Here is a 27648-nt window from a genome sequence, read left to right as displayed (position 1 = left end):
GGAAGTAGCAAATCCATCAATGTGGCATCATCCTCTTTTGATTCTCTAAGTAGTCCCTTCCACTCTGATAATATTTTCTTTGTTTGTTTATTGCTCCTTACCCACTCTCAGTACCTGGCACATAGTAAGTACTCAGTAAATAATTGAATGAATGAATGAACTAATGTTAAGCATCGGCATCTTTTACTTGACTTCTCTGAAGAAAACAACCATCTAGTTCACTTGAATGCTATGTCATTAAATGTTACCTTTCTTTTTATAGAAGGTATTAAACAAATTGTCAGTTTTCTTGAACTAATGAAAATGTTTTTCATTTTGTAGATATAACATTCCAATTGTTTTGTTTTGTCATTTAGATTAATTGGAGGATCTGACAACAAACTGATTTATAGACATTATGCAACATTATATTTTGTCTTCTGTGTGGATTCTTCAGAAAGTGAACTTGGCATTTTAGATCTAATTCAAGTAAGTTAACACTTGCCTGTTACTGTCTTAAACAACAATTTTGGCATTTCAATTTTTTAAAACTTCTGTGTTCTAAATTTTCTAAAATGATGTTTTGTTTGGTAAGAAATAAGTGTTCCATAGTAGATGTTGGGTGGATAAAAGCGGGATGAGGGATGTAGAAGCACAGTCATTTAATCTAATTAAGACTAACTGCAACTGATTTCCTCATGCCCTTTTTTCCTGTTCATGTAAGTCACCACAAGAACCCCAACACTCATGGGTCTTTTACCATATGTATCCAGATCTAACCCCCAAACCCACCCCTTTCTATCTCCTGAAAATCTTTCATAATGGCCCTGGAACTCAAGGTCAGTCATCAGCAAATTTCTCCTTATCTTCAACCTCTTCTGTTAATATTATCTTCACCTTTTTGCTGTAGGTTAAATCTGGCTTCCCTGATGAAACTACCTGCCACCCTCTCAAGTAGTAGTAGCAGTTTTCTCTTTTGCTTTCTTCATACCATTGAGTCTGGAGGGTGTTCTCTTTGCTTCTCATTACATTTTCCAGACCCTTTTCTCTTCTAAAATATCTCCAGACTTTATCTCATGTTCTCAAACTATACCTACTTCTACCAATCCGGTTGCAGTAATCTCTCATTCCCACTCCCTATTCATTGGATATTTTGTCAAAAACTTTCAGTGGTCTGAGATTTTACTCTACCTGCAAGCTAACAAGTTAACTACCACAGTGTCATGGATGCTGACAGAAGATGGGAGATTTTGGGGCCAGAAACCAAGGACTTTATTTCTGACAGCTAAAACAGTAGTCAAAGTGACAGCATTTGCTTACACTGGTTACTCAAGTCCCAGTTCCTAAAGTGTGACTTGATAAGGTGCAGGTAAGACCTGCACACACAGCGGATTGAGTTATAGGAGAGGAAGCCCAAGCTTAGTGAACTGGAATCTTTTATAATGGACCGTAAGCATATCTGCCCACGTCCTGGAGGAAGAGAATATCTTCCAAGCAAAGTATAGATAAACCTACCCTTTGCTTTGGAGGGAAACACTATCTATTTTCCAGGGCTGTTGGCTATACGAGCTTGCTTGAAAAGATAATCCACAATAAAGGCAGTCAGTACCTCTGTTCACATGATGTGCAGGAATGGAACACCCATGGAGAATTGTCTCCTAACAGATTTTATTTCTTAGTTCACTGACATTCACTCCAGTACTACTTGTGTTATAGTTCTTGGTTATTTCAACGTTCATGTGGATAGTTCATTCAATACACTGGTATCTTCAAACTGGAATTTCTCTTCTCCAATGAATTTTGCCCGTTACCCTACTTCACTATTCATTTCTGGACCATGTCTTTATCCAGACTTAAGTCCCTCCATCATCTTAATTTCACAGTTTCCACTCTCTGCTACCATCTCATCTTTTATCACAATTACTGTTACTCCAACAGTTCTTTGAGCCCATTGGGACCTTCAGTCCCTTTTTTTGTTGGTTTTTTTTTTTTTTTGAGGATAAAAATTTTTATTGACAGTTTTTTAGGTATAGTTACACTTTTTTTTTTTTTTTTTTTTTTTTTTTTGCGGTATGTGGGCCTCTCACTGTTGTGGCCTTTCCTGTTGCGGAGCACATGCTCCGGACACGCAGGCTCAGCGGCCATGGCTCATGGGCCTAGCCGCTCCGCAGCATGTGTGGTCCTCCCGGACCAGGGCGCGAACCCATGTCCCCTGCACCGGCAGGTGGACTCTCAACCACTGCGCCACCAGGGAAGCCCTAGTTATACATTTTTGAACTGTTCAATGTTTATTAATAGATAAATGGCAGCTTTAGAAAAATAGACATGTTTATATCCAGAATCCTGTATTCTCTTCCTGTGTTCCTTATATCTTTTCAGTGTGTCTTTGGGACCTTCTTTCTTTTAAATCTATCTTCTCACTGTCCCTGATCCTCCTGATGTCTTACTCTCCTTGCCTAGCTTAAACTCCATGGTCAATCATGATAATCATAGACTTGTATATACTCAGCTCTTTGCCTGAATCCACACATCTGAACATACTTAGAGAAAAAAAAGATAACCATACATGCTGGCCTCACTTTAAATTCATGATCTCTGACCTCAGTGATTCCTTAATGCTACCCAGTAATCACGTTATATTTCCCTGGTCATTTCACTCTCCCACACTCCTAGACAACTGCTGATACATTCTCCTCCCCTCTCAAACCTGTAGCACTTCTAACGTGTAGCTTCCAAGTTCACTAGGCAATCAGAAGCATTCAGAAGGGAACTTCTACAGACTCTGTATCTGTGTCCTTGTACTCTCTTCTATAAGAGATGAATGAACTTTGCTCCTAGCTAAGGCCAACTCACCCGCTTATATACTAGTTTACTTCTTCCTCATTGCTCTATCATTTTTCTCTCTTCAGTATCATTTTTTCCTCTCTTCTAGATCATCCCCACTAGTCTATAATATGTTTATATGTTCTTCCATCTTAAAAAAAAAAAAGTCTGTCCCTACTTCCTTCTCCAGCCACTGCCTCATTTCTTTCCCTCTCTTTATAGCAAAACACTTTAAAAACATTTTCTGTACGCAGTGTCTCAAATTTTTCTTCTCCCATTCTTTCTTGAACACATTCTAATCAGGTTTTTCAGCTCTACTGTTGCTGAATCCAAAGGTTCTCATCAGTCCTCCTTTATTTGATTAAGACTGTTTATTACTCTCTTCTTCATGAAATATCTTCTTCACTTGGCTTCTAGGATACCTGGTTTGCATCCTACTACTTTAGTTACTTCATTTTAGTTTCTTGATCTCCCTTACGTCTTCTTCTTTGGCAAATCTGTTGATTATGCAGAATCCACTTACTGCTCTCTGCACTGCCTCCACATGGGTCCACGCCACCATCAGCTCTTGACTATGTCAGTAGTTTTCTGACTGGTCTTCCTGCTTCCATTGTCCTTTCCTTTCTCAGTAAAACAGCCGGAGTGATACTATTCAAATATGTTACATTTTATACTTTTCCATTTTGAGTTCTTCAGTGGCTTCCCTTCTCACTAAGAGTAAAAGCCAAATTCCTTATAAATGACCCATGAGGCCTCACATGATCTGACTCCCCTCGCTGAACCCTACTGTTTATCTTACTTCATTTTCTACTCTTTTCCCCTTTGCTGCATCGACACTGGCCTCCTTGTTCCTCAGATATATCAGCATGCTTTTACCTCAGAGCCTTTGTACTTGCTGATCTTTCTACCTAGATTGTTCTCCCCTCATCGATTATTATTTTGATGCTGTTGCTGGTCTTAATGGTTATGATAGCGTGGTTGTTATATCTTAGTAGGGAATTATATGGGGAGTTGTCAAAAAACAAATATCCTACATCATATCTGAAGTAAATTCTATCATGTATTTGTGGAAAATGGAAACTATGTCTTGTGTTTTGCAAAAGTTTTTAGCCATTATTATTTGAAATGTTGGTAATTTGTCTTGATATTAAATAAGATACAGTAAAAAGAATTTCAGGAGGATTGTCTTATTGTCCTGTTTCTAACGTAGGCTTGAGCTGTTTTTTTAAGAAGATCCTATTGAGTTATTACATGTTGATCTATCATGTCACAAAAAAAGAAACTTTCTGTAATTTACCTTACAAGGATGAATTCTGTCACTACCTTGAACATGTTGGAAGTTCTGTAGTTGCTGTCTTTCCCCGGTGGCTATTACAGATCATTAAATACTTAAGAGGAAGTGCTGAGCATGCATAAGTCAGGCACTTGAAAAACATTGGTTGAGTGAACAAAGATGGAAGGGAGTAGCTTATTGTTTCTGCTTCTGTTTCATGAAACAGCTATTCAGAGTTTATTTAGAACTGATTTTCTTGCTTTGTCCATCCTCTAGTTTTGAGAAATATAATAAAAGTGGAAAATTATAAATCAAGAGAGTTTAGACCAAAGCCTCTTGGTTTTGTATTTTCTTTAGGGAATGGGTCAAGAAAACTTAGTACACATCAACATGTGATAACTAAACACAGTTTCATTTGGTTTTTTTTGAATGTTTGTATTTTACTTTTATTTACATTTCTAGAACTGTTTAAAATACAGAAAAACACAAAGGATAAAACAATAAATACCTATATTCCTATCATCTAGAATTAAAACTTTTTAAAAAACTTTTTTGAATTTTTTGAAGTTTTGAATTTTATCATTTGTTTTTTTGAACATTAAAAATGATATAATTCAAATGATCATTAGAAGCTTATATTTTTATCCAAAGGTTTTGTGTTTCTAAGGTATGTATGTATTGTCCCAGATTTGACTTCTTACCTTATATAAAATCTGAGAGAAGGAATTCTTAGTAAATTCCATGTGGGAATTATACTAGTATGTCACCAGGTTGAATAATCAACTTCTGTTTGTTTGCTTTTAATTCTTTGTTAGTTGGGGAAAAAAGGTAATCTTTTTTTGTTTCTGGTGTGTACTATTTTAATGTGATATTGATTACAATATCAGCTAGTTTCAGAGTTGATAGCTAGCCGTTTTTGAAGTCCCTTCTGTTATAGCATGTTGTCATTGGAAGTGTTAAAATATTTACAGAGTGAGAATAGAAGTTAATTAAATATTAATGTTGGTTGTTTGAGTTATTTATAAGCAGTCATATTGTCCTCATTAATTTAGTTGCCACGCTGATATGGAGGCATAAAAGTTCACTAGATAATTCCAAATTTTGTAACAGTTTTCTGTATCACATGTAGCAATTATATCAGCATCAGCCTTGTTCAGTTATAGTTAGGAAAAAATTGAGGACTAACAACTAAACTTATCTTTAGGTTTAGAAAGATATGTTTTGACCATGGTGTTAGAATATGTATATAAATTAGAGCTGTTATGTATATAGCATTTGTCAGTACTACAGTACTGAGCGTTAGACTGAGTTTTGTGAAATTATTTTACTTATTGCTATTAGTGTTAATTTAGTATGATATTGAGCAAGTCATTTAATGTTAATGGACCTTGCATTTTTCACCTGTAAAGTATGCCTGTTTCAGTATGCTGCCTATAGACCTCATGAGTTGTTAGAAATATCAGTGAATTAAAGCAAAGTAGTAGTGGTTAAAACCATTCAGGCCCTTCTCTGTACTGGCTATATAACTTTGGGCAAGTTATTTAACCTCTTTGACCCTGATTTTGTTCATCTGCAAAGTGGAGATAGTAATAATAATAATAATACCAACTCATAGAACATGTGAAAGCATTAAAAAAAGATGGTGTATGTGAAGCCTGTCGCTAAATGACTGACCTGAAGTAGTCAGTGGTTTTTAGCTAACATTATCATTAAAGCATGTATTTTATAAGGAAGGCGTATAATTTCATTAGTACACAAACTGAATTGGGTAAAGAAGTCCTTTTATTTTTCTTTTTCATTTTTACAAGAATTTGTGAATCTGTTTATCCTATATGTTCTTTGATGGCTTGGAAGGAATTCTGCATTGTGATAGAATTATGTGATAAGAATAGGCTTAATTGAGGAAACTTGTAAGCCAAGCATACTTAAGAAAGATCCCCTGATCTTCCTACTATCTCATAGGAAGCTGCACTGATGTAGATACTACTAAACATAGAATAATTTGCCAATAGAAGCCTCACCCCTCCCATTCCACATCATTGTTCTCTTTTATTGCAAGGGTAGGCTCATTGAAAGCATCCTTGTCAGTGGGGTGGCATAAACATTACTTAAGCTTTGAGCTATACACGTTTAGGTGCCACGTGTCTTTAAGAGTTGCCTGGGAAAACTCGCCGACCAGCTCTTGAGGACTGTGGGAAGTTGCAGCTCACCTATTGGAGGATTGAGTGGGATAAACCCCTGGTCCCATGGAGAGATGAGTTCTGGTGCAGTTCCTCCTGCTGGAGAAAGAGAGAGCCCTGGCCCAATTTGTTTATTTTCCAGGCAATCCAGAGTGAATGCCCAGGATCATTTTAGGAAAATTCTATGGTGTTTACTACACCATACTGTGTTACCAGAGTATTAAAAACTTCTGTTTTTAATAAGATTTGTTTCTTACATACGTAAGAAACCAAAAAATAGTTCTATAAACAATTTGAATCGGACACTGTTAGAGTGATTCAGCATTCTTTTTTTTAAATTTATTTATTTTATTTATTTATTATTTTTGGCTGTATTGGGTCTTCATTGCTGCGTGTGGGCTTCCTCTAGTTGCAGCGAGCAGGGGCTACTCTTCGTTGCGGTGCGTGGTCTTCTCATTGCGGTGGCTTCTCTTGTTGCGGAGCACGAGCTCTAGGCACGCAGGCTTCAGTAGTTGTGGCACACGGGCTCAGTAGTTGTGGCTCCCGGGCTCTAGAGCACAGGCTCAGTAGTTGTGGCGCATGGGCTTAGTTGCTCTGCAGCATGTGGGATCTTCCCAGACCAGGGCTCGAACCCATGTCCCCTGCATTGGCAGGCGGATTCTTAACCACTGCGCCACCAGGGAAGCTCGATTCAGCATTCTTAAAATCCTTTTCCTATCTTATTTTCATTGTTGAAAAGTCTGATTTACAGTCATTGGAAATGTAATAATTCACTTTTCAGTTATTTACATTGCTTCTTCTTAGTGATAAACCCAGGTAACAATTTGATGATACTTACCATTCTAATTTACATGTTTTGTTGACCTCTCATCAGTGCTCTTGGGAGGCATTATTGTGTTTGGAGTTAGATGGTATGGGTTTAAATATTGGCTATGTCATCTAACAGTTCTATATCTTTGAGCAAATTACTTAGTCTTATTCATCCTCAATTTTCTTGTCTGTAAATGTTGATATTCATACCTACTTTGCCAGCATTATTATAAGAATTGGAGCTAACGTATATAAAGCAGTCAGCACAGGGCCTAGAAGATAGCAGACACATTGTTATTACTTACTTTATAGTGGTGAAGAAAGTATTTTGGAACTCAAGTACTTAAAGTCAGAGTTTTGGAGCTAGAAGTAACTTAAAATTTATTTTTTTCCCCTTCAAAGTAGGTTTGAGAGAGTGAAAAACTCAGGTTATGTTGGTATTTTTCTTTGGTTTATGATGAATTCCTTATTTCTCAGTGTAGAATAGTAGGTTTCAGGGAGGGGTTGGATATAGAGGAGAAGAGTTCCTTTTGAGCTTGGTTTTTCAAAAATTTTCTTCTTTTAAAAAAAAAACTTTTCATGTTGAAATTATTTCAGACTTAGAAAAGTGGCAAATATAATGCAAAGAATTTTTGCATACCGTATCTTCATCCAGATTCCTCAAATTTAACATCTTCCATAACCTCAAGTAGGTAATTAAAATCATGAAATTTACATTGATAGAATATGATTATCTAATCTGCAGATCTTATTTAAAATTTGCCAGTTGTCCCATTAATGTAATTTTTCTTGTTTAGAGTTCAATTCAGGTTACATATAGTGTTAGTTTTCTTATCTCCTAAGTCTCCTTTACTCGGTTATAGTTCTTCATCTGTCTTCCATTCATGTCTTTCTTACCTGGATCCTTTGAAGAGTACTAGCCAGTTATTTTGTAGAGTTTTCCTCAGTTTGGATTTGATGTTTCTTAATGATTAAATTTGGATTATGTATTTTTGAATATCACAAGTGATGTTATATCCTTCTCAGTGCATCATATTCAGGAGATACATGATATCATTTTACCCCATTACTTGTGATATTTATTCTGATTCCTTGGTTAATGAGGTGCCTGCCAGGTTTACCTACTTAAACTTCCATTTTCCCTTTGTGCTTAGAAGTATCCTATGGGGAATAATTTTGAGTATATAAATATCCTTTTTCTAATCATAATTTGGTCATTACTTTTAGCATCTGTTGATGATTCCTGCCTGAAAGAATTATTGTGGTGTTTGCCAAATAGTGATTTTTCCATCATGCTTTCTATACTTATTAGTTGATATTCTGTAAGGAAAAGCTAAGATTTTTATTCATTTTATTTTGTTTTATGTCTGTTCAAGATACCAATTGTACCATATTCAATTATACACAAGAGAATATCTTTCAAGGCCAAATACCATTAAAAAAGTCAACTTTTGCTTGGAAGTTTAAATGGAGTTCTAACAATTGATGTCAATATGAGTTTTTTAAATGTTCTTGGAGTAGCTTCTGTGCACCAAAAGAAATAATTCAGAGGCTACTTTCATTTTCTAAATTAGTATTTGATATATTAGCCTTACAAATTCAAAACCCTACTTCTTCCTTAGATGTCTAAATCCAACATACAAATCATATTAAGTCACTTTAATGGAGAGACTACAATGTAATTAAATTTCCTATAGTACAAGAAGTCTTTGCACAATACTGTTGTTAATTTAGGTGATAAAAGTATGGACAGTTAAAATTTTTGCTTCACACTTTTATGTATTTTCTAAATTTTCTGAATAATCACCTCTTACTACATTAAAAATAAAAGATGATTTTTGTTGTTGTTGGAGGGAGTATCTCTAGTGAATAAGAGTGTGGGTTCTGCCATGAGACTTTCTGGATTTTAGTGAGGACTCTCCTACCTAACTGTGCTAGTAGTTAGTTAACTTTGTACTTTAAATTACTCTTCTGCAGATGGTTGATAAAAAGTACCTGCCTTATGGGATTACTGTGAAGGATTAAATAAAATAATCTATTTAAAGCACTTGGAACAATAGCAGTGCCATAATAGTATATACTCAATAAGTGCTATTATCATTGTTAGCTTTTAAACTTTAAAAAAATTTTATTTTAAAAAATAGAAATAAATCACACAATATGAATCATTGAGTTCTTTAAGAACTCTTAAAGAATCATTATGACATCAATATAGAAGACAGTCCTTTTATCAACTCTTAATTTTTTCATATTGAAGTCAAGAGTTTAATATGTCTAAATTAACTGGTACATAGTAAATGCACAATAAATGTCTCTATTTTTACTGTTAGAAAAATATCCGTCATCACTGGCACATTAGTGTCTAGGTCAGGTTTAGTGGAAATCCAGTTCAGAATCCAGTCATAGGCTAGCCTGAGTGCTACTTACACACCTTAAACACCATACATTAAAGATTCTGAATATTATATGCAACAGTGCTGTATTCATAGTTGTTCTTCAAAGCTAATTAATCTGATTTTAAGTTCAGTCTGTGTTCCCTAGCTTTCTTGGAACATTTTTAGTGGTATTTTTTGATTCCTTACTTGAGCTAAGCCAGTATCTCTCTAGAACATCTTGCTGCTGACTGAAAAAAAATTTTTTTAATCTCTTGACATATTCCTAAATTTATGCCTTCTATTCTTGGGCTTAAGACTTTTCCTGTCTTATAACATGTCAGTTTAACATTTACGTATTTTATTTAATATTATAGATTAGAAACAGTAAGAGCAATTCCTCCTGAAATTTAACAGAATTCCCCAAACCCAGAAATTTTTTTTTTTCCCTAGAAACTCTAAAGAAGAGTCTGCCAAATAAGTGATATTGCTTAAGGATATTTTTGTGGCATTTATTTTATCTAGTGCACATTTTTATTTTTGCATCTGTGTATAGTATTATAATACTAGCTAAAATATATTGAGTACTTTTTTTGGTGAGATACTGTTCTAAGCCATTTATATTTATTAATCACTAAAACAACTCCATGGCATAGGCACTATTATTATACCCAAATGAGGCTTAGAATTAAATAACTTGCCCTAGATTTCATAGTCAGAGGCTAAGCTGGAATTTTAGTAGAGTACTAAGTACTCTTAAGTACTAAGCTGCTTTGGAATAGATTCCTGTTACCCTTTGTGATCCAGGGATATAGATTTGTAATTAAAGATAAAGGAAACACAAGGAAATTTTGTTGATAGAAGGGCACAGGGAAGGGAGACTCTGTTTATATGTGGATGTGTCATTTTTCTGAATATCTCTATATTTATTTTTGAAAAACTATAAAATTATTTAAAATGAAGGAAAACTTAAAATATTATTCTTAATAAATTAAAAGTAATTTTTCTTCCACCAGCCTTTGAATTTCCAAGGCCAGAGATTAATGAGTAGCTACTTAGTAGATAACAGTTATATTGAAATTGACTTTAAACTTTTATCATTTAAAAATGAAACACAAGAGGGTGCCATGTACCATGTTGCTTCTAGTTTTTTAGTCTTTTTATGTTTCTCTTTGTGAAATATAATGCAACAGCAGTTTTATTATTTTTTGGTTGTCCTGGCTAGAACCCCCAAGGCCCATTAATTTGTTTTTCTTAATTTCTTAACTTCAGTTTGTAGATTATTAGTTTTGTATTGACCTTGTCCAGGTAACGAATCATCAGTGTATATTTACCTTGGGGCTCCAGATTCTAATTACGTTAAGTAATTCTTGCTAACTCAAAAGAAAATTAATGGAGAGTTTTTTGAAGTGGGTTTTTAAGTTTTCATCCAAACTTAACATTTGAATGCCTTAAATCTTAAGCATTCTTTCCCTAAGTTAAGAACATGTAGTTGTAATGATATATTGCTGCAGGGCACTTTTTAAAAAAGTATTTACATTTTTCATACTTGGTATTGTTCTGTTTTAAATATTAACAACCTTTTTTCTTTCTAAGTTAGTAAGCAAATCCCAAAAACTTGGACACCACAGTATGTAGTTACCTTGCTTTTATATCAGTGTTTATTAGCAGAATTAGAATTTTCTCTTTCTGTTTTAATTTTGTAATCATATGTTTTGAACAGCCAGATAAATAGTACTGGCTTTTGTTTAGTCGATGTGTTTTGGGCAGTGTTCAACACTTTATCTAAATTATTTAACTAAACCTTTAAGATAATCCAGAAAGGTAGATAGATGTATAACTATTTTATAGTTCTGATATTTGGAGGAGTTAAGTGACGCTTAGGCTCACATAGCTAGGTAGTAGCTAAGGAGGAATTTGAAGCCAGGTCTTTCTGGTTTCCTCACTACTTTGCTATACTACCTCTATAGACAGCTCATACTTTTTACACACTATATTTCACCAGTGGCACATTCAATGCTACCAAGAAATTTTTTTCTCTCTTTGTCAAATGTAGTCTATGTTCAGTGGGTTCCACTGATCCTTCGTAAGTAATACATAAGTGAAGGGAAACTATTCAGACAGCATTTTCACCAAGATAGTCATCTTCTGATGGTTAAGAAAGAATGGCTACAGTATATGGGTAGTCAAACCAGTGGATCTGGAAAAAGTAAACATGAAAAAATAAAGCCATACTGGAAACTTTATTCTGAATACTAAGTTTAATAATGATTTTAAATTAAGAAAGACCACCTCACACCACATACGAAAATTAATTCCAGATAGCTTTGGTCCAAACATGTAAAATAAAACCATGAAGCTTTTATTTTCTTCTGGGAGAATATCTTCCTGACCTTGCTGTAGGCAAAAATTTCTTAAATTGGACAAAAAAAAGATTAACCATAAAGGAAAAAAGCTGATAAGTTGGACTATATTGAAATTTAAAGCTTCTGTTCTTCCAAGAATGTTATTAGGAGAATGAAAAGGCAAGTCAGAGTAGAAAAAGATATCTGTAATATGTGTGTATGACAGGACTGTATCTAGACTATGTAAAGAATTTCTATACATCGATAAGAAAAAGACAGGTAATAAGCAGAAGTCTTGAACAGAAAAATGAGCAGAAGTCTTGAATAGACATCATGAAAGAGGATATCAAAATGGTAAATATGAAATGGTGGTCCGTCTCTTTAGGCTTCAGGGAAATACAAATGAATATCACCATGAGAGACCACCAGACACCCATAAGAATGACTAAAATTAAAAGATTGACAACATACAGGGCTGACAAGGATGTGGCACTGTGGGAACTCCCATATACTATGATTTGGATTGTAAATTTGTTTTTTTTAATGGCTGCGCCACACGGCTTGCGGGATCTTAGTTCCCTGAGAGGGATCAAACCCACACCCCCTACATTGGAAGCGTGGAGTCTTAACCACTGGACTGCCAAGGAAGTCCCTGGATTGTAAATTTTTATAATTGCTTTGAAAATCTATTGAAAATCACTTTGAAAACCTATCTGCTCCATGGCCCAGTGATTCTACTCTAGGTATACATTCAGTAGATATGTGTATGTATGTTCACTAAAAGACTTATATAAGAATTAGTATCATTACTAATTGTAATGGCCCCATGCTGGACCCGAACTTCTGTCAACCGTGGAATAGATAAATACATTGTGGTATATTTCTGCAATAGCACACTGTATAACAACAAGAATGAATGAACTGTTATACTAATATTATGTAACAAAATAAATGAATCTCACAAACAAATCAATGAATAGAAGAAGCCACTCATATGGTTCCATACTGTATGATTCCATTTAAATACACAGTTGTCCCTTGGTATGGTAGTTGGCATCTGCCGGGAATTGGTTACAGGACCTGCTATGACCAGAAGCCGTGGATGCTTAAGTCCCTTACAGTTGGCCTTCTGTATCTGTGGGTTCCGCATCCCTGGATTCAGCCAACCATGGGTAGTATAGTACTATATTTATTGAAAAAAACTTGTTTCTAAGCATGTGTGCAGCATTGGACCCACACAGCTCAAGCCCAGATTGTTCAAGGGTCAATAGTAGTTCAGAAATAGACAAAATATATCTTTAATGTTAGAAAGCAGGGTAGTTACCCTTGATGTTGATAGCTGCCTAATGGAGTATGAGAGGACTTCTACAGTGCTGGTAATAGTCTAACACCTGAATATTAAGTGCTGGTTACACAGGTGTACTTACTTTGTGAAAATTCATCAGGTTGTACATTGTTATGATTTGTGTACTTTTTTTATTATTGAGGTATAGTTGGTTTACAACATTACATTGGTTTCAGGTGTACAACACAGTGATTCACAGTTTTTATAGACTATACTCCATTTAAAGTTATTATAAAATATTGGCTATTATAAAATATTGGCTATATTCCCTGTGCTGTATAATATATCCTTGTAGCTTATTAATTTTATACATAGTTGTTTGTACCTCATAATCCCCTATTCCTATCTTTCCCCTCCCCCTTCCCTCTTCCCACTGGTAACCACTAGTTTGTTATCTATATCTGTGAGACTGTTTCTGTTTTGTTATAGTCATTCATTTGTTTTATTTTTTAGATTCCACATGAAGGTGATAACAGACAGTATTTGTCTTTCTCTCTGACTTATTTATCTATGCATAATACCCTCCATGTTGTTGGAACTGGCAAAATTTCATTCTTTTTCATGGTTGAGTAGTATTCCTCTGTGTGTGTGTGTGTGTGTGTGTGTGTGTGTGTGTGTGTATATACCACGCCTTTATCCACTCATCTGTTGGTGGACACTGAGGTTGCTTCCATATCTTGGCAGTTGTAAATAATACTGCTGTGAACATTGGGGTACATGCATCTTTTCAAGTTACTGTTTTTTTTTCTTCAGCTATATACCCAGGAGTGGAATTGCTGGGTGATATGGTAGTTCTGTTTTTAATTTTTTGAGGAACCTCCATACTGTTTTATGCAGTGGCTGCGCCAATTTACATTCCTACGAACAGTGTTGTGTACTTTTCTGTATATATGTTATACTTCAGTAAAAATTTACTGAAGGACAGAACTTAAATGGTTTTATTTCCTGTAACTTATTTAACTATGAGTTTATAAATGTATTCAGACCACTTCCATGTTAGAGATACTGTGTCAAAAATAAATTCATCTTTCTCAATGGGAAAATTTTCTCTGACTCCTCAAGAAGTCAGTATTTGTTAAATGCTTATTCTTTGTTCAAGAAGCATTATCCCATTCTATCCTCATAACAAGAATGTGTTATAAGAAGAAGAAAAGTGAGTCAGAATTAGAAATAGAATGAATAAAGTCATTTCACGGACCATGTCACCAAGACCTTGAGGAGAAATAGATGAAGTTGGGAGTTTGGATAGGTACTCAACAATATATATTTTCTCCTTACCACACAGTTGAAACAAACTAGGCACTCACTTGAGGATGACCTTTGTATGCCCCACACTTGGTCATCTTAATAACTTGCCTTCTCATAAATGAAACTATGTGTAAAGCTGTATATTCTTGGTTACTACTGATCTTTTATTTCTCCTGGTCTAAGTCAAGGATCAACAAATTACATCCTGCAGGTCAAATTCAGCCTGCTACCTGTTTTTGTAAATGAAGTTTTATTCAAATAGAGCTATGCTCATTTGTTTATGTATTGTCTGTGGCTGCTTTTGTGCTATACTGTATGGCCCACAAAGCCTAAAATTAAAATCTTTACTCTCTAGTCCTTTGCAGAGAACGTTTGCCAACCCTTGGTCTAAGACAATGTTGATCATGGTCATATAGTTAAATACATGGTTTCACCGTCTTATTCATCTACATTGATGCCAGGAAGGAGCCTTGGATTGTGGATCTGTGTAAATTGGCCTCAGATTGGAGTAGTTATAGCAAGAAGCCTGTTGTTTAGATTTTACTCTGTCCGGTAGGATCACCTATGAATACAGTGACCATACATTTCAGTTTGCTTGGAACAGTCCTGGTTTACATCTGTTGTTCCAGGTTATTATTATAGTACAATAACATTGCATACTGTTATTATAATATAATAATTAATAGATGCTCTCTTTTACTCTTAATACCCCCCAGTTCGAATGATAAACTTATGGTCATTCTATCTGTGAAAATTACCACTGAGAAGGGTAGTGGATACAGAAATAGTGATAGAATAGTGACAACTATGCAAAGTGGAATTTAAGAGATTAATTTTGGAAAGTTTGTATCAGAGGTCCCCAAGACCATCTCAGTGATTTGCTAGGAATCACAGGACTCAGAAGTTGCTATGTTTATGGTTAGGGTTTATTACAGTGAAAGTATACAGAGTAAAACCATCAAAGGCACATGAAGGGAAGTATGGAGGAAACCAGGTGCAAGCTTCCAGGTGTTGTCCCTTTCTACTGGAGTCACACAAGATGTGCTTAATTCCCCCAGAAGTGATATGTGATGACATGTGCAAAGTGTTCCAAACTAGGCAACTCACCCTAGCCTGGGTTTCCAGGATTTTTATTGGGGGTCAGTCACATAGGCATGTGACACCTCCATGACTGACCTTGTTTACTTAAGCTCCAGAACCTCAGAGAAAAAATATGTTCATTGTAAATCACACTGTTAGCATAAACTGTCTGCTCACACTGGTACAGTGTGGCCCAGGGCCTCAGGCATGCAGAAACACTCTTATCAGATAGAACTTTCCAAGGGCTCAGAGCTCAGTTCCCAGGAACTAGCCAAAGGCTAGTCTGAAAACAGGCCATTTTGGGGAATGTATAGGGGTTGAACAACCCAGGCTTACTGAGTTAACCCTTTCCCACACAAGGTCGTACAAGGTATTTGAACCAGAGTTTGAGTCCAGGTAAATCTGATTCCAAAGTCTGTGCTCTTCCCATAAGTTTAATTTTTAGTGATCTTTTATACTGATTTGCTAATTTAAAATTATTGGCTATATTAGATGTGGTTGAGACTTGGACTGTGCCCATCTAGCTTGATAGATACTTATGACAAGCTTTCTTTTTTCCTCATATGAAGATAGGGAGCCTGATTTGAGTATTTTTCAGTATTTTTGTAATGGTACTAACAATTTTTAGGTCTTAGTAATTTTCAGTGAAGTTTATTTTGTTTATTGTATTTCATTTATTAATGTATTGAAAAATAGTTTAGATGTACAGGCTATAATTATTCCTTTTGCACTTAATACAGTTTTTAATTTAAAAAAGAAATGTGATAATAGAGTTAGAAGTTTTAATTCACAATTAAGAATTGTCTGCCTTATAGGTAATAGATTTGAATGAACTTATTCAGTTCTCAAAAGCTTTTAACCTTTTTTCTTTTCTTTAGGTATTTGTGGAAACATTAGACAAGTGTTTTGAAAACGTCTGTGAACTGGATTTAATTTTCCATGTAGACAAGGTACAGTTTCTACATTATCAAATTTTCTAAGCTTTTTATCTTAGAAAAAAGTGTTAATTTGTATTTGTCAAAGTAAAAATAGATTTAGTGAATAATACTGTTTTTATTCCTTTATTCAATTCATAAGTATATTTACTGTGAGCCAGGCACTGTGCTTAGTGAAGAAGGTTCAGACCCTGGCCTAGAGGAATTCACATCTAGAGGAGGACAATGGGAATGGAGGAAATTATATTTAAACTGGATTTTTTTAGGGATTAGTAGATATTTCACAGACAGAAAAGGAAAGGATGACTCTACAGGCAGAGATATAAAATACATGCTTTTTGTGAGGGGAGGATTTGATATTGATCATGAGGCCTTAAAGTACCTTTAGTGACGTGGATTTTGGGCTTCATTCTGAAGCAATTTAGTTTTTTAAAACAAGTTTCTATTAACATTATTGTTGCTTTGTTCATTTTTTGCGGGGGCAAGATAATTGTTTTTTCCTGTGTTAAGGATGTTGGATTGGTAGGTGGGAGATTAAAGTCAAGGAAATCAATTAGAAGTCTATTGCAGTAGTCCAGAAAGAAATGAACTAAGGCAGTAGAGTGGGGATGAAGGAAAGTATATAATTGATAGGACTTGATGGCCTATTGAAAGGAGGTGAGAGAAAGGAAGAATGACTGAAATTCTCTAGCCAGTATTATTGGGGATAGGAAATTTACGAGGAAGAGATTCCACTTTTACTATATATAGATTTTTTTTCTCTATAAGTTCATATAATGTAACAGACTGTTTTGAATGGTTAAGCCATTGAATAAAATTGTCTGGAAGTAATCTGAAAATTTTAGCAAAAAATTGTGATTTTTAAAAATCAGCTTTATTGAAGTGTAATTTACACACATGAAAATTCAGCAGCTTTAAGCATACATTTGACTAAGTTTTGGCAAGTGCATTTAGTTATGTAACCATTACCACAATCCAGATATAGCACAAGGAATGCATTATATTATTTGTGAACATCAAAAGAATACATTTACTATTAGCTGGTCCTTTAGATCATATTTCTCATTTACTAAATGATTTAATTTCATATATTGACTCATTTTGGATATAGAACTTAAACTTGATATTTTTAAGAGAATTATTTTAGTTTTCTACTGCTTTTCTCTATTATCTGTCTTATGCTATTTGCACTTACAAAGACTCCTGTTATTTTTAGGCGTTAAGGTTCACAATATTCTAAAGTATGTTTTGGTACATGGTTAAACTGTTTAAAATTCTATGTTTAAAATGACTGCTCAAAGATCACTAGCTTATATGTTGCATCTAGCAATTTTCTGAGAAAATTGAAGATTCTATTGTAAAATATTGTAGCCAGAGTAAAGTTGTCACATTTGTAGCAGAGAATAAAAGTTTTCCTTAATAGGAAAATTAAGCTCTACATATATACAACTTCCATACATGATACAGTGTTTTTAAAACTTCTATTTTATGTTAATATATGTTCATTTTAGAAAAATCAGAAAATATAAATAAGAGGAGAATAAATAGACGCTATCTCAATTTCAGAGATTGCCTAGCATTAAAAGATAAACTGAGGCACACTAAAAATTTTAAGAGTTTATTTGAGTAAAAATTGATTCAAATTGGTCAGCACCAAACCGGAAGTGGTTAGGAATACTCCACTGACAGGAACTAGGAGAAAGACGTTTATAGAGAAGAGTCAGAAGCAAAGCAAGGGAATTATCTGATTGGCTATTGCTTAAGCACCTGTATTATTTGGGAAAGCCAAGTTGGCTGTTTGTGATTAGTTGCTCTTAGGTGTTGATTTCTTAACCTTGAGGCATTTTAGGCTGAGGTTGTGCTTTGCTTATATATTAGAGCTGCCTCAGTCTGATCGCCTCCTTTTTTAAATTAACACTAGTGTTAACATTTAACATTTTAGAGTATGTGTATTTCTAGACTTTTTTGTACAAATGAGTACTGAAACAAATATGTCTTTAAAAAAATCAAAAATAGGATCACATATGTAGTCTGTATAGCCTGTTCATTTCACACAACAGTGTATCACTGTTTTGAAACCTGCCAAAATTAGCTGGCCTAAACTCTTGTTTTAATTTTTTTTCAATGCAATGAGAAAAAAGCTTCAGTATAACAAGAGTTAGAGACCAGTAAAATAGACATTTCCTGTCCCTGTACTCTGTGTCTAAAACAATGCTAGTCTTGTTTTCAGCCCTTCTATGAAAGTAGGCTTGTTTTCAACTTTCAAGCAGCCCTGGACCTTCCAGCAGTCAGAGATCTCCTAAATAGCTCAACTCATTTCTTTCTAGGGGCAAATACAGAGTTTTGTACACAATCCTCTGTATGCTGTTATACTACACTTGGATAGAGGGAAGGAGGAAGTTGTAAAGAATACCCCTTTTGTTATCAGTCAGGATGGGCTAGTTTATGCTGCAGTAACAATATCAGAGTATTTCTAATTCACACAGTATGTTTATCATGTCCCACATGCTGTCAGTCTGGAATCCATGGTGACAAAGCTGCCAGTATCTGGAAAATCATCCGTTTTTATGTCAGAGAGAAAAGAGTTTTCATGGGTAAATTTATCTGCTTTTCAAACTATCACACATGATAGTTTTGCCAAATGTTTTGCCACTACAAGCATGGATCACTAACTTTCTAGCCTCCAATATAATAGTTTCCATGTGGCCTACTGCCCAACCCCTAAGTCAGTGTCTTTTCCTTTATTGTGATTGTTATCAGTTTCTCATTACAAACCTTCAAGTACTAATTTGTGTATCAGTCACATAAGCTAATACTTGTAGTCACCCTGAAGTAGTGGAACAGCACCCCCTGCCCAAAATTGATTTGGATGTAGAGACTGAAGATACCACATGTACACCAAGAGGATCTGATCTGAAAAGGTTTATCATTCACATAATAAGCTTTTGGGGGGAAAACAGGGAACAGCGACTATCTTGGGGTTTTATGTGGTTAGGGGGTAGGGCTGGGTTGAGGGTTTCCACATGCAGGCCAGGTCTTGTGTAAATTAAACTTCCCGCCAGTGCAAAGGAAGGAGCACCTGGACTTTCTTATCAACTTGCCCACATGTGGGCAGAAGAGGAAGGGAGAGCAGTGGGACTTGAAAGCTGTCAGCAGGCAGGCATCAAAAATGGAGTCAGACTCTTTATTACAGCTAAGTTATGCTGTGGTAATAACACCTAAAATATGAGTAACTTGGTTTATTTCTTACTTATACTGCATGGCCACTGTGGGTTTGCTGGGAAGGTCTGCTTATTTGCGCAACTGTGTTACCTGCCCATTTCCTGAACACTGTGGCTTTAATTGGGCAGCCCCAGGTTGTCACCACTACTGCAGCACAGCATCAAATCCCAGGGCAAAGATGAAAGAGCTAAAGATTTATAAAGAGCTTGGTTTAGAGCATGTATGACATGTATTGACAGCTATAAAAGTGCTCTGTCTACTCCTCCCTGCATTCACCCCATCCCCCAAAAGATCAGGGTAAGGGAGATCTGATTGGAGGCCTCAGTGTCTTTCCTACCCTCCAGGCCAGGAGAATGAAGAATTAAGAGTGAGAGTGGAGAGGTTTCCTCTAGCCCAGTCCCTCTTAAGGAGTTTGATAGCCTATCCTTAAACCACAGGACACAGAGTGAGAGTCTCCTTTTCCTTTCACCACCTGAAGAAATCTAACCATTAAGAGTATCTCAGCAACCACACCTAAGTACCAGTGAGCCGACAGAGAAAAAAGAATGCCATCTCAACAAGAGAGATGAGGAACAGGCTGAATAATCAGAACATGTGCTCCATGAAAAAGAACTACTAGAGGAGATCGGTGAACACTTGAAATTTTAAAATGGTAAAAAGTGCTTAAGGAGATGCAATTCGAAAAGGTCTTCCTGGGGCTTAAAAATGTGTTTTCAAACTGTAGAGTTTAAAGAAGAGAATGGTCACAGTTGAGGCTTGAATTACAGATAGAAGATGAATGCAGGAAATAATCTCAAAGCATATAATTGAAAGATTAAGAGATAGAAAACATGAAGGAAAAGGTATGAAAATATGAAGTATTTAACATGTATTATAAAAGTATTTTGAAGCTGTTATCCACCTGGGGGAAAGGAGAGTAGGGAATAACAGAGCATTTAGTAGGAAAACAAGGCATCTCAGTGGTAGAAAGACTTGATATTTTACAAATAAGAATAAAGTCATATTTGTTTGATTAAAAGAGCAAGGAAAGGGGCTTCCCTGGTGGCGCAGTGGTTGAGAGTCCGCCTGCCGATGCAGGGGACACGGGTTCGTGCCCCGGTCCGGGAAGATCCCACATGCCGCGGAACGGCTGGGCCTGTGAGCCATGGCCGCTGAGCCTGCGCGTCCGGAGCCTGTGCTCCGCAACGGGAGAGGCCACAACAGTGAGAGCCCCGCATAACGCAAAAAAAAAAAAAAAAAAAAAAAGAGCAAGGAAAGAGATAGTCTTCATTAATAAAAATTATTAACAGTAGAATCTCTTATTTAAAAGGGGAAAATAATACAAATAAAATCTGATCAAGACAACCAACTTTGGGGGAAAGGGAAATTATTTAAAATAAATGTATTATTCAGTATAGTAAGTGTGAATTGAATGAAACAATCCATTAAAAGTCAGAGATGATGGGTTTTAAAAGGTGCAGCTTTGGGGCTTCCCCGGTGGCGCAGTGGTTGAGAGTCCGCCTGCCAATGTAGGGGACACGGGTTCGTGCCCCGGTCCGGGAGGATCCTACATGCCGCGGAGTGGCTGGGCCCGTGAGCCATGGCCGCTGGGCCTGCGCGTCCGGAGCTGCTCCGCAAAGGGAGAGGCCACAACAGTGAGAGGCCCGCGTACCGCAAAAAAAAAAAAAAAAAAAAGGTACAGCTTATATAGGAAAGACAGGATAAATTCTAGAGTATTTCCCTTTATTAACCAGTTTCCATAACATTTGGTTCCCTAGTAGTCACCAGAAGTGATCATTGAATTTCTTTTTTTAGTACCCTTGTGACATATGAATTTTAACATAATTGATTTGTTTTAATCCACTGTGGATATTATTCTTTTTGATGCTCAAATTGCCCTATCTTTGGCCAGTGGGGGAACCCCTTCACGTTGTCTTCTGGGTTCTCTTGACATGACCCCTCTCCCCCTCCATGGACTTTGATAGCTGCTTTGTGTTCTGGTACAACTAGATGTTCCAGATTCACTTTATTTATTTCCTGCTCTAGATATGTTATCAGTCATTCCTTCTAGGAGCCCTCATTTTTTTTTTTTTAAAGGGGGAAATGGTATGGAGAAACCATAGTCTGGATGGAGGTGCTTGTAATTATGGGGTTGATCATTGTTTCTCCACCTTTTCTATGGGCAGAGCGTCTTATATATTTTTTGCCTTAGCCCTCATGTTAGTTTTCTCTCTGTAAGGTTCCTTTTAGTGGATGATGATGTATAGAAATGACAGTCCTAGCACCATGTATGCTCGTTGGTAGAGGTGTGATTATTACTTCTGGTTCTCAGTGAACCAAGCTAGGAAATAGATGTATGTACACACACACACACCTGCCTATTTCTATATCTTTATATATATTAAAAATCATTGAGTTCTTCTTAATACCCCAGCGTCTAGTGCAACACTACAGAATTTATTCTAGCCTTCATCTTTTCCATATCTGCACTTTGCTTCTCTGACAGTGAGAGATTATTCTCATTCCTATTATTTGTATTATTGTTGATGCATTTACTTAATTTGCTTAATCCTTCCTTTCTATAACCCAGCTCCTGGCTGGGCCGTTCAAAGTCAGACATGCCAGGCTTCACCCTCCCCTGCCAGCACTAGTCAAATGCTTGGCACCCCCCCCTTCTACTGAGCAAGTTGTTAGAAAGTCAAACCTGATAAAAAAATGAGGCATATCCAATATCTGAGTATCTGATGGCTGAGAATTTTCCAGAATTAATGGAAGATGCCAATCCACAGATAAAAGAATCACAAGCAGAATAAATAAAAAGAAATCTACACATAGACTAATGATAGTAAAATTGAATAGCAGAGAGAGAGCTCTTAAAATCATCCAGAAATAAAAGACATATTACCTTCACAAGAGCAGTGGTCAGACTGGGAAGTGACTTCTCAACAGCAACCACAGAAGTTAGAAGATGTTGTGTTGAAAGAAAGTAACTGTCAACTGTAGTTCTAAAATTAGCAAAACCATCTTTCAAGATTACGGGTGAAATAAAAACATTATTTGAGAAATAATGAGGGAATTTGCAACCAGCAAGCCTTTGGACTAAAGGAAATACTAAAGAGGGCAATTTACACGGAAAGAAATCTGAAATATAAGGAGTGAGTTGAAGAGGGAAGAAGAGCAAAGAAAGAAGTAAATTTGTGGGTAAGGATGAAAGAACATTGACTGTTAAAGTACTTACGAGATTAAAATGAAAAAAAATTGTAGCATTAAAATACAAGTCAACAATAACACATAAGCCAGGAGTATTCTAAGGTCTTTTAATGAGCATCCATGACCCTTATGATAAGCAGCCTTTAAAAAGGATTTCTGGGGCTTCCCTGGTGGTGCAGTGGTTGAGAGTCTGCCTGCCGATGCAGGGGACACGAGTTTGTGCCCCGGTCCGGGAAGATCCCACATGCAGCGGAGTGGCTGCGCCTGAGAGCCATGGCCGCTGAGCCTGCGCGTCCAGAGCCTGTGCTCCGCAACAGGACAGGCCACAACAGTGAGAGGCCCACGTCCCGCAAAAAAAAAAAAAAAAAAAAAAAAAAAAAAGGATTTCTGTATAATCAACCCAAAATATAGAATAGCAAGTAGAACAGCTTTCTAGTTTTTCAGACTTGAATATTTTGAATTTTCTGATTTGAAACATTCATATTCAGTGTAAGTATAAAATGCATTGTGTAACAAAATAGAATTACTCTTACCTATTACTCTATTTATTTATTTTTGGTTTTTGTTTGGCCACACAGCACGGCTTGTGGGATCTTAGTTCCCTGATCAGTGATTAAACCTGTGCCCCTGCAGTGGAAGCACTGCATCCTAACCACTGGACCACCAGGGAATTCCTTTACCTGTTGCTTTAAATTACTATACCACTGTTGCTTTCTATTGGTCAGCAATTAGCAAATGTCTTCATTATTATTAGTATATTATAGTATGTTAAAGTATGTTATATACTTAACCTTTCTATTTTGTCTTGAAAATTTTATCAAAATTTTGATGGCTAACAAAATGTACTCTTAATTCCTTTCAAAATTACTTACAAAATTGTCATACTTTAGACTTTTCTTTCATGATATAATATTAAAGAAGAGAGAAGTTTGTGTGGGGATTATGCTCTTTAGCAGGAGAACCTGCTCAACTGCATCAATCTCAAGATATTATCCACATACCTGTAGAACCGATTATTTCCTTAGCAAACACTTTCTTCAGGTTAATGATATTATCAAGTGAAAGTTGTTTTGTTTTGATTTTTTGGCTGTGTTCATTGCTGCATGCGGGTTTTCTCTAGTTGCAGCGAGTGGGGGCTACTCTTCGTTGTGGTGCGTGGGCTTCTCACTGCAGTGGCTTCTCTTAGTTGTGGAGCACGGGCTCTAGGCGCTCAGGCTTCAGTAGTTGTGGCACACAGGCTCAGTAGTTGTGGCTCACTGGCTCTAGAGCTCAGGCTCAGTAGTTGTGGTGCAAGGGCTTAGTTTCTCCGCGGCATGTGGGATCTTCCGGGACCAGGGATCGAACCTGTGTCGCCTGCATTGGCAGGCGGCTTCTTAACCACTGTGCCACCAGGGAAGTCCCCAGGTGAAAGTTTTGATTTATATAACACTTTGATATGTCAGCTATCCTGTTGGAGAATAATTTACAAAAATTTAATATATTTTTAGATTTAATGAAGCTCTGATAAATATATTTTGAGAGGATATATTTCTGAAGCTAAGCTTTTTTCTTTTTTAAATGTTGGTAGTGACTCCAGAAAAACCCAAAGACACCCATTTTCTTACTTAAATTTTTTCATTATAGCTTTTATTTATAAATACCTGTAGAGCTAAAGCATGACAAGAAAATATCATACTTCGTTGATTCTAAAATGCTGATTTTCTTTCACATTTTAACATTTTTGAGATCAGTATGCATTTACAATTCTATAGCTTGCCATATTTTTTTTTTTTTTTACTTTTTCTGGTAGTTACATTTTATTTTTTTAAATTTATTTTCTTTTGCCGCATTGGGTCTTCGTTGCTGCGCACAGGCTTTTTCTAGACCACTTAATCTTATATGTTACAGTAGTTTTAAGCAAAAGTCTCAGGTTCTGCATTGACACATAAAAAGACTTATTGTTTAACACATGTAAAAAGTGGCATGCTTCTCTTACCACTCACAAATATTCACCACCTTTGAGCTACCTCTTAAATAACTTAAATAGGTACATGGCCATTGCCTTTAATATTGTTCCTCTGAATGATCTCTCTTACTCTTTAGGAAGGTTTTTTTTTTAAGCAATATATGCTCGTGTTAAAAGTTTTCAAAACAAACAAACAAACAAACAAAAACTATGAAAGAAAGCTAAGTCTCCTTTCTTCCTCAGTCCTCCAGTCCCATTCTTTAGGCAACTACTATCTATTAAAAAATATTTGCAGCACATTATATACCTATTGGAATGGTCAAAATCCAGAATACTGACAACGCCAAATGCTGGTAAGGATGTGAAGCAAAAGGAATTCTCATTCATTTCTGGTGTGAATGCAAAATGATACAGTCACTTTGGAAGACAGTTTGGCGATACCTTAAAAAACTAAACATACTCTTATCATGCAATCCAGCAGTCGTGCTCCGTGGTATTTACCCAAAAGAGTTGAAAACTTATGTCTATACAAAAGCCTGCACATGGATGTTTATAGCAACTCTTTTCATAGTTGCCAAAACTTTAAAGCAACCAAGATGTCCTTCAGTAGGTAAATGGATAAACAAGCTGTGTTATATTCAGTCAATGGAATTTTATTCAGTGCTAAAAATGAATGAACTATCAAACTCTGAAAAGACATTGAGGAACCTTAAAATGCATATTACTAAGTGCAAGAAACCAATCAGAAAAGGCTGTGTACTGTGTGATTCCAACTATATGACATTCTGGAAAAGGTAAAACTATGCATATACTGAAAAGATTAGTGGTTGTCAGGCTTGGGGAGGGAGGGGGATGGGTGAATAGGTGGAGCATAGGGGATATTTAGGATACTCTGTGTGATACCATAATGATAGATATATATCATATTTATCCAAACCCATAGAATGTACACCACCAAAAGAGAGCTCCTGAGGTAGACTATGACTTTGGGTGATTATGATGTGTCAGTGTAGGTTCATCAGTTGTAACATATTTACCACTCTGGGTAAGCTGTGCATGTCAGAGGCCAGGCTGTATGTATGGGAAAGTTTCTGTACCTTCCCCTTAATTTTGTTGTGAACCTAAAACTGCTCTTAAAAAAATAAAGTCTTTTTTTTTCTAATTATTTTCATGCCTTTCCAGAATTTTTCTGGGTATATCCAAGTGTGTGTATGTGTGTAATTTTTTTAGTATACCTCAATGGGACCATATTATAGATAGCGTTCTGTCCCTCTCATTTGTTCATTTAATAACTTACCAATATTTCTGAGGAATCTGTATATTTCTCATTTTTAGGTGTGTGATAATAGTGTAGATTCACCGTGTTGGTTTTGTATTTTTCTTTGCTCTTACCAACAGTTTCATTGATCATTCTTGTACATATATCTGGTTCCAGTGACTTTTATTATTTTATTAATTCATAATGCTCATTTTCTCTTGCCTCTAACTTTCAATTCAATCTTTTTTTTTTGTCGTTCTTTTTTTTTCCCATTTAACATCTTTATTGGAGTATAATTGCTTTACAATGGTGTGTTAGTTTCTGCTTTATAACAAAGTGAATCAGTTATACATATAATATATCCCCATATCTCTTCCCTCTTGCGTCTCCCTCCCTCCCACCCTCCCTATCCCACCCCTCTAGGTGGTCACAAAGCACCGACAATTCAATCTTTATTTTCTTGTAGAACTGTGGGAATAATGTGTACAATGTGATCTCATTTGTGTACATTAGATACACACACACACACATATATAACAAGTATATGCATAACAAGTTTTCTAGAAGGATATATAAGATACAATTAACTGTGATTATCTTTAGATAGAGGGACCTAATAACAGAAGCAGAGGATGGTAGAGACTATTTTTATATATAAGTTTCTGTATGGTTTATATTGTGATTTAAAAAAAATAAAAATGAAATTTAGAAGTTACGTTCTATGTCCAGAAGAAAAAGGCAAAAATACACTGTTAGTGTGGTATTTGCCACTTTTTAAACACTTAAATACCTATAAAAATTCATAAGAGAGAGTGAAAACTTGTTGAACTTTTAGGTAAACATCAAAGCAGTTTAGTAGATGAGTTGTATTATAAGCATATTGTTACCCTTTTATTTCCATAAAAATCTGTTTTAAGTAAAATTTATAAAACAAAATACTGAAATATGTCAACCATAGAGTTAGGGCTAAGCTAAAAGCAGAGCTTTATCATCCTCTTTCTCTTATTAAGTCTGCCAAAAATTCTTGTCAGTTCTTGGAACATGAACTTTTCTATCAATAGACATGTTCACCTTCTTAATTTCCCCTCCTCACGTGACATACCTTACTTTGGACACCATAATCTGAATAGTATTGGAGTAGCCTCCCAATTACTAGTTCTCATTCCCACGATGTTTCTGTCCTTAAATTTCTTATTTATTTATTTAAATTTATTTTATTTATTTATTTTTGGCTGCGTTGGGTCTTTGTTGCTGTGCGCGGGCTTTCTCTAGTTGCAGCGAGCAGGGCCTACTCTTTGTTGCAGTATGCGGGCATCTCACTGTGGTGGCTTCTCTTTGTTGTGGAGTATGGGCTCTAGGCATGCAGGCTTCAGTAGTTGTGGCATACAGCCTCAGTAGTTGTGGCTTGCAGGCTCAGTAGTTGTGGTACACAGGCTTAGCTGCTCTGCAGCATGTGGGATCTTCCCGGACCAGGGCTCGAACCTGTGTCCCCTGTATTGGCAGGCGGATTCTTAACCACTGTGCCATGAGGGAAGCCCTCTCCTTAAATTTCTACATAACATATTGTACCTCCTCACTGAGAATACACTCTTTAGGCATTTATTATCTTTATAATAAGTGAGATTATGTTTAAGAATTTAGCTC

The 27648-nt window shown here is 36.0% G+C and overlaps 1 protein-coding gene across 8 annotated transcripts in view; it reads left to right on the top strand.

Annotated features, from left to right (window-relative positions):
- AP3S1 (adaptor related protein complex 3 subunit sigma 1) overlaps positions 1–27648 on the top strand; it is a gene marked incomplete at both ends in the record, with an annotated part of 67370 nt that overhangs the window by 27895 nt on the left and 11827 nt on the right. For 4 of the 8 annotated variants that reach the window (XM_079702945.1, XM_079702942.1, XM_079702941.1 and 1 more), the window contains 2 exons: positions 357–468; positions 16334–16405. In XM_079702945.1, the coding sequence (XP_079559071.1) occupies positions 357–468; positions 16334–16405 (184 nt within the window). The remainder of the gene's footprint in view (positions 1–356; positions 469–16333; positions 16406–27648) is intronic. The other 4 variants (XM_079702946.1, XM_079702943.1, XM_079702948.1 and 1 more) reach the window with 2 other exon arrangements.

This window comes from Hyperoodon ampullatus (assembly GCF_949752795.1).
Source record: "Hyperoodon ampullatus genome assembly, chromosome: 4".
NCBI classification, from domain to species: Eukaryota; Metazoa; Chordata; class Mammalia; order Artiodactyla; family Ziphiidae; genus Hyperoodon; species Hyperoodon ampullatus.
This window is presented reverse-complemented; position numbering and strand designations above follow the sequence as displayed.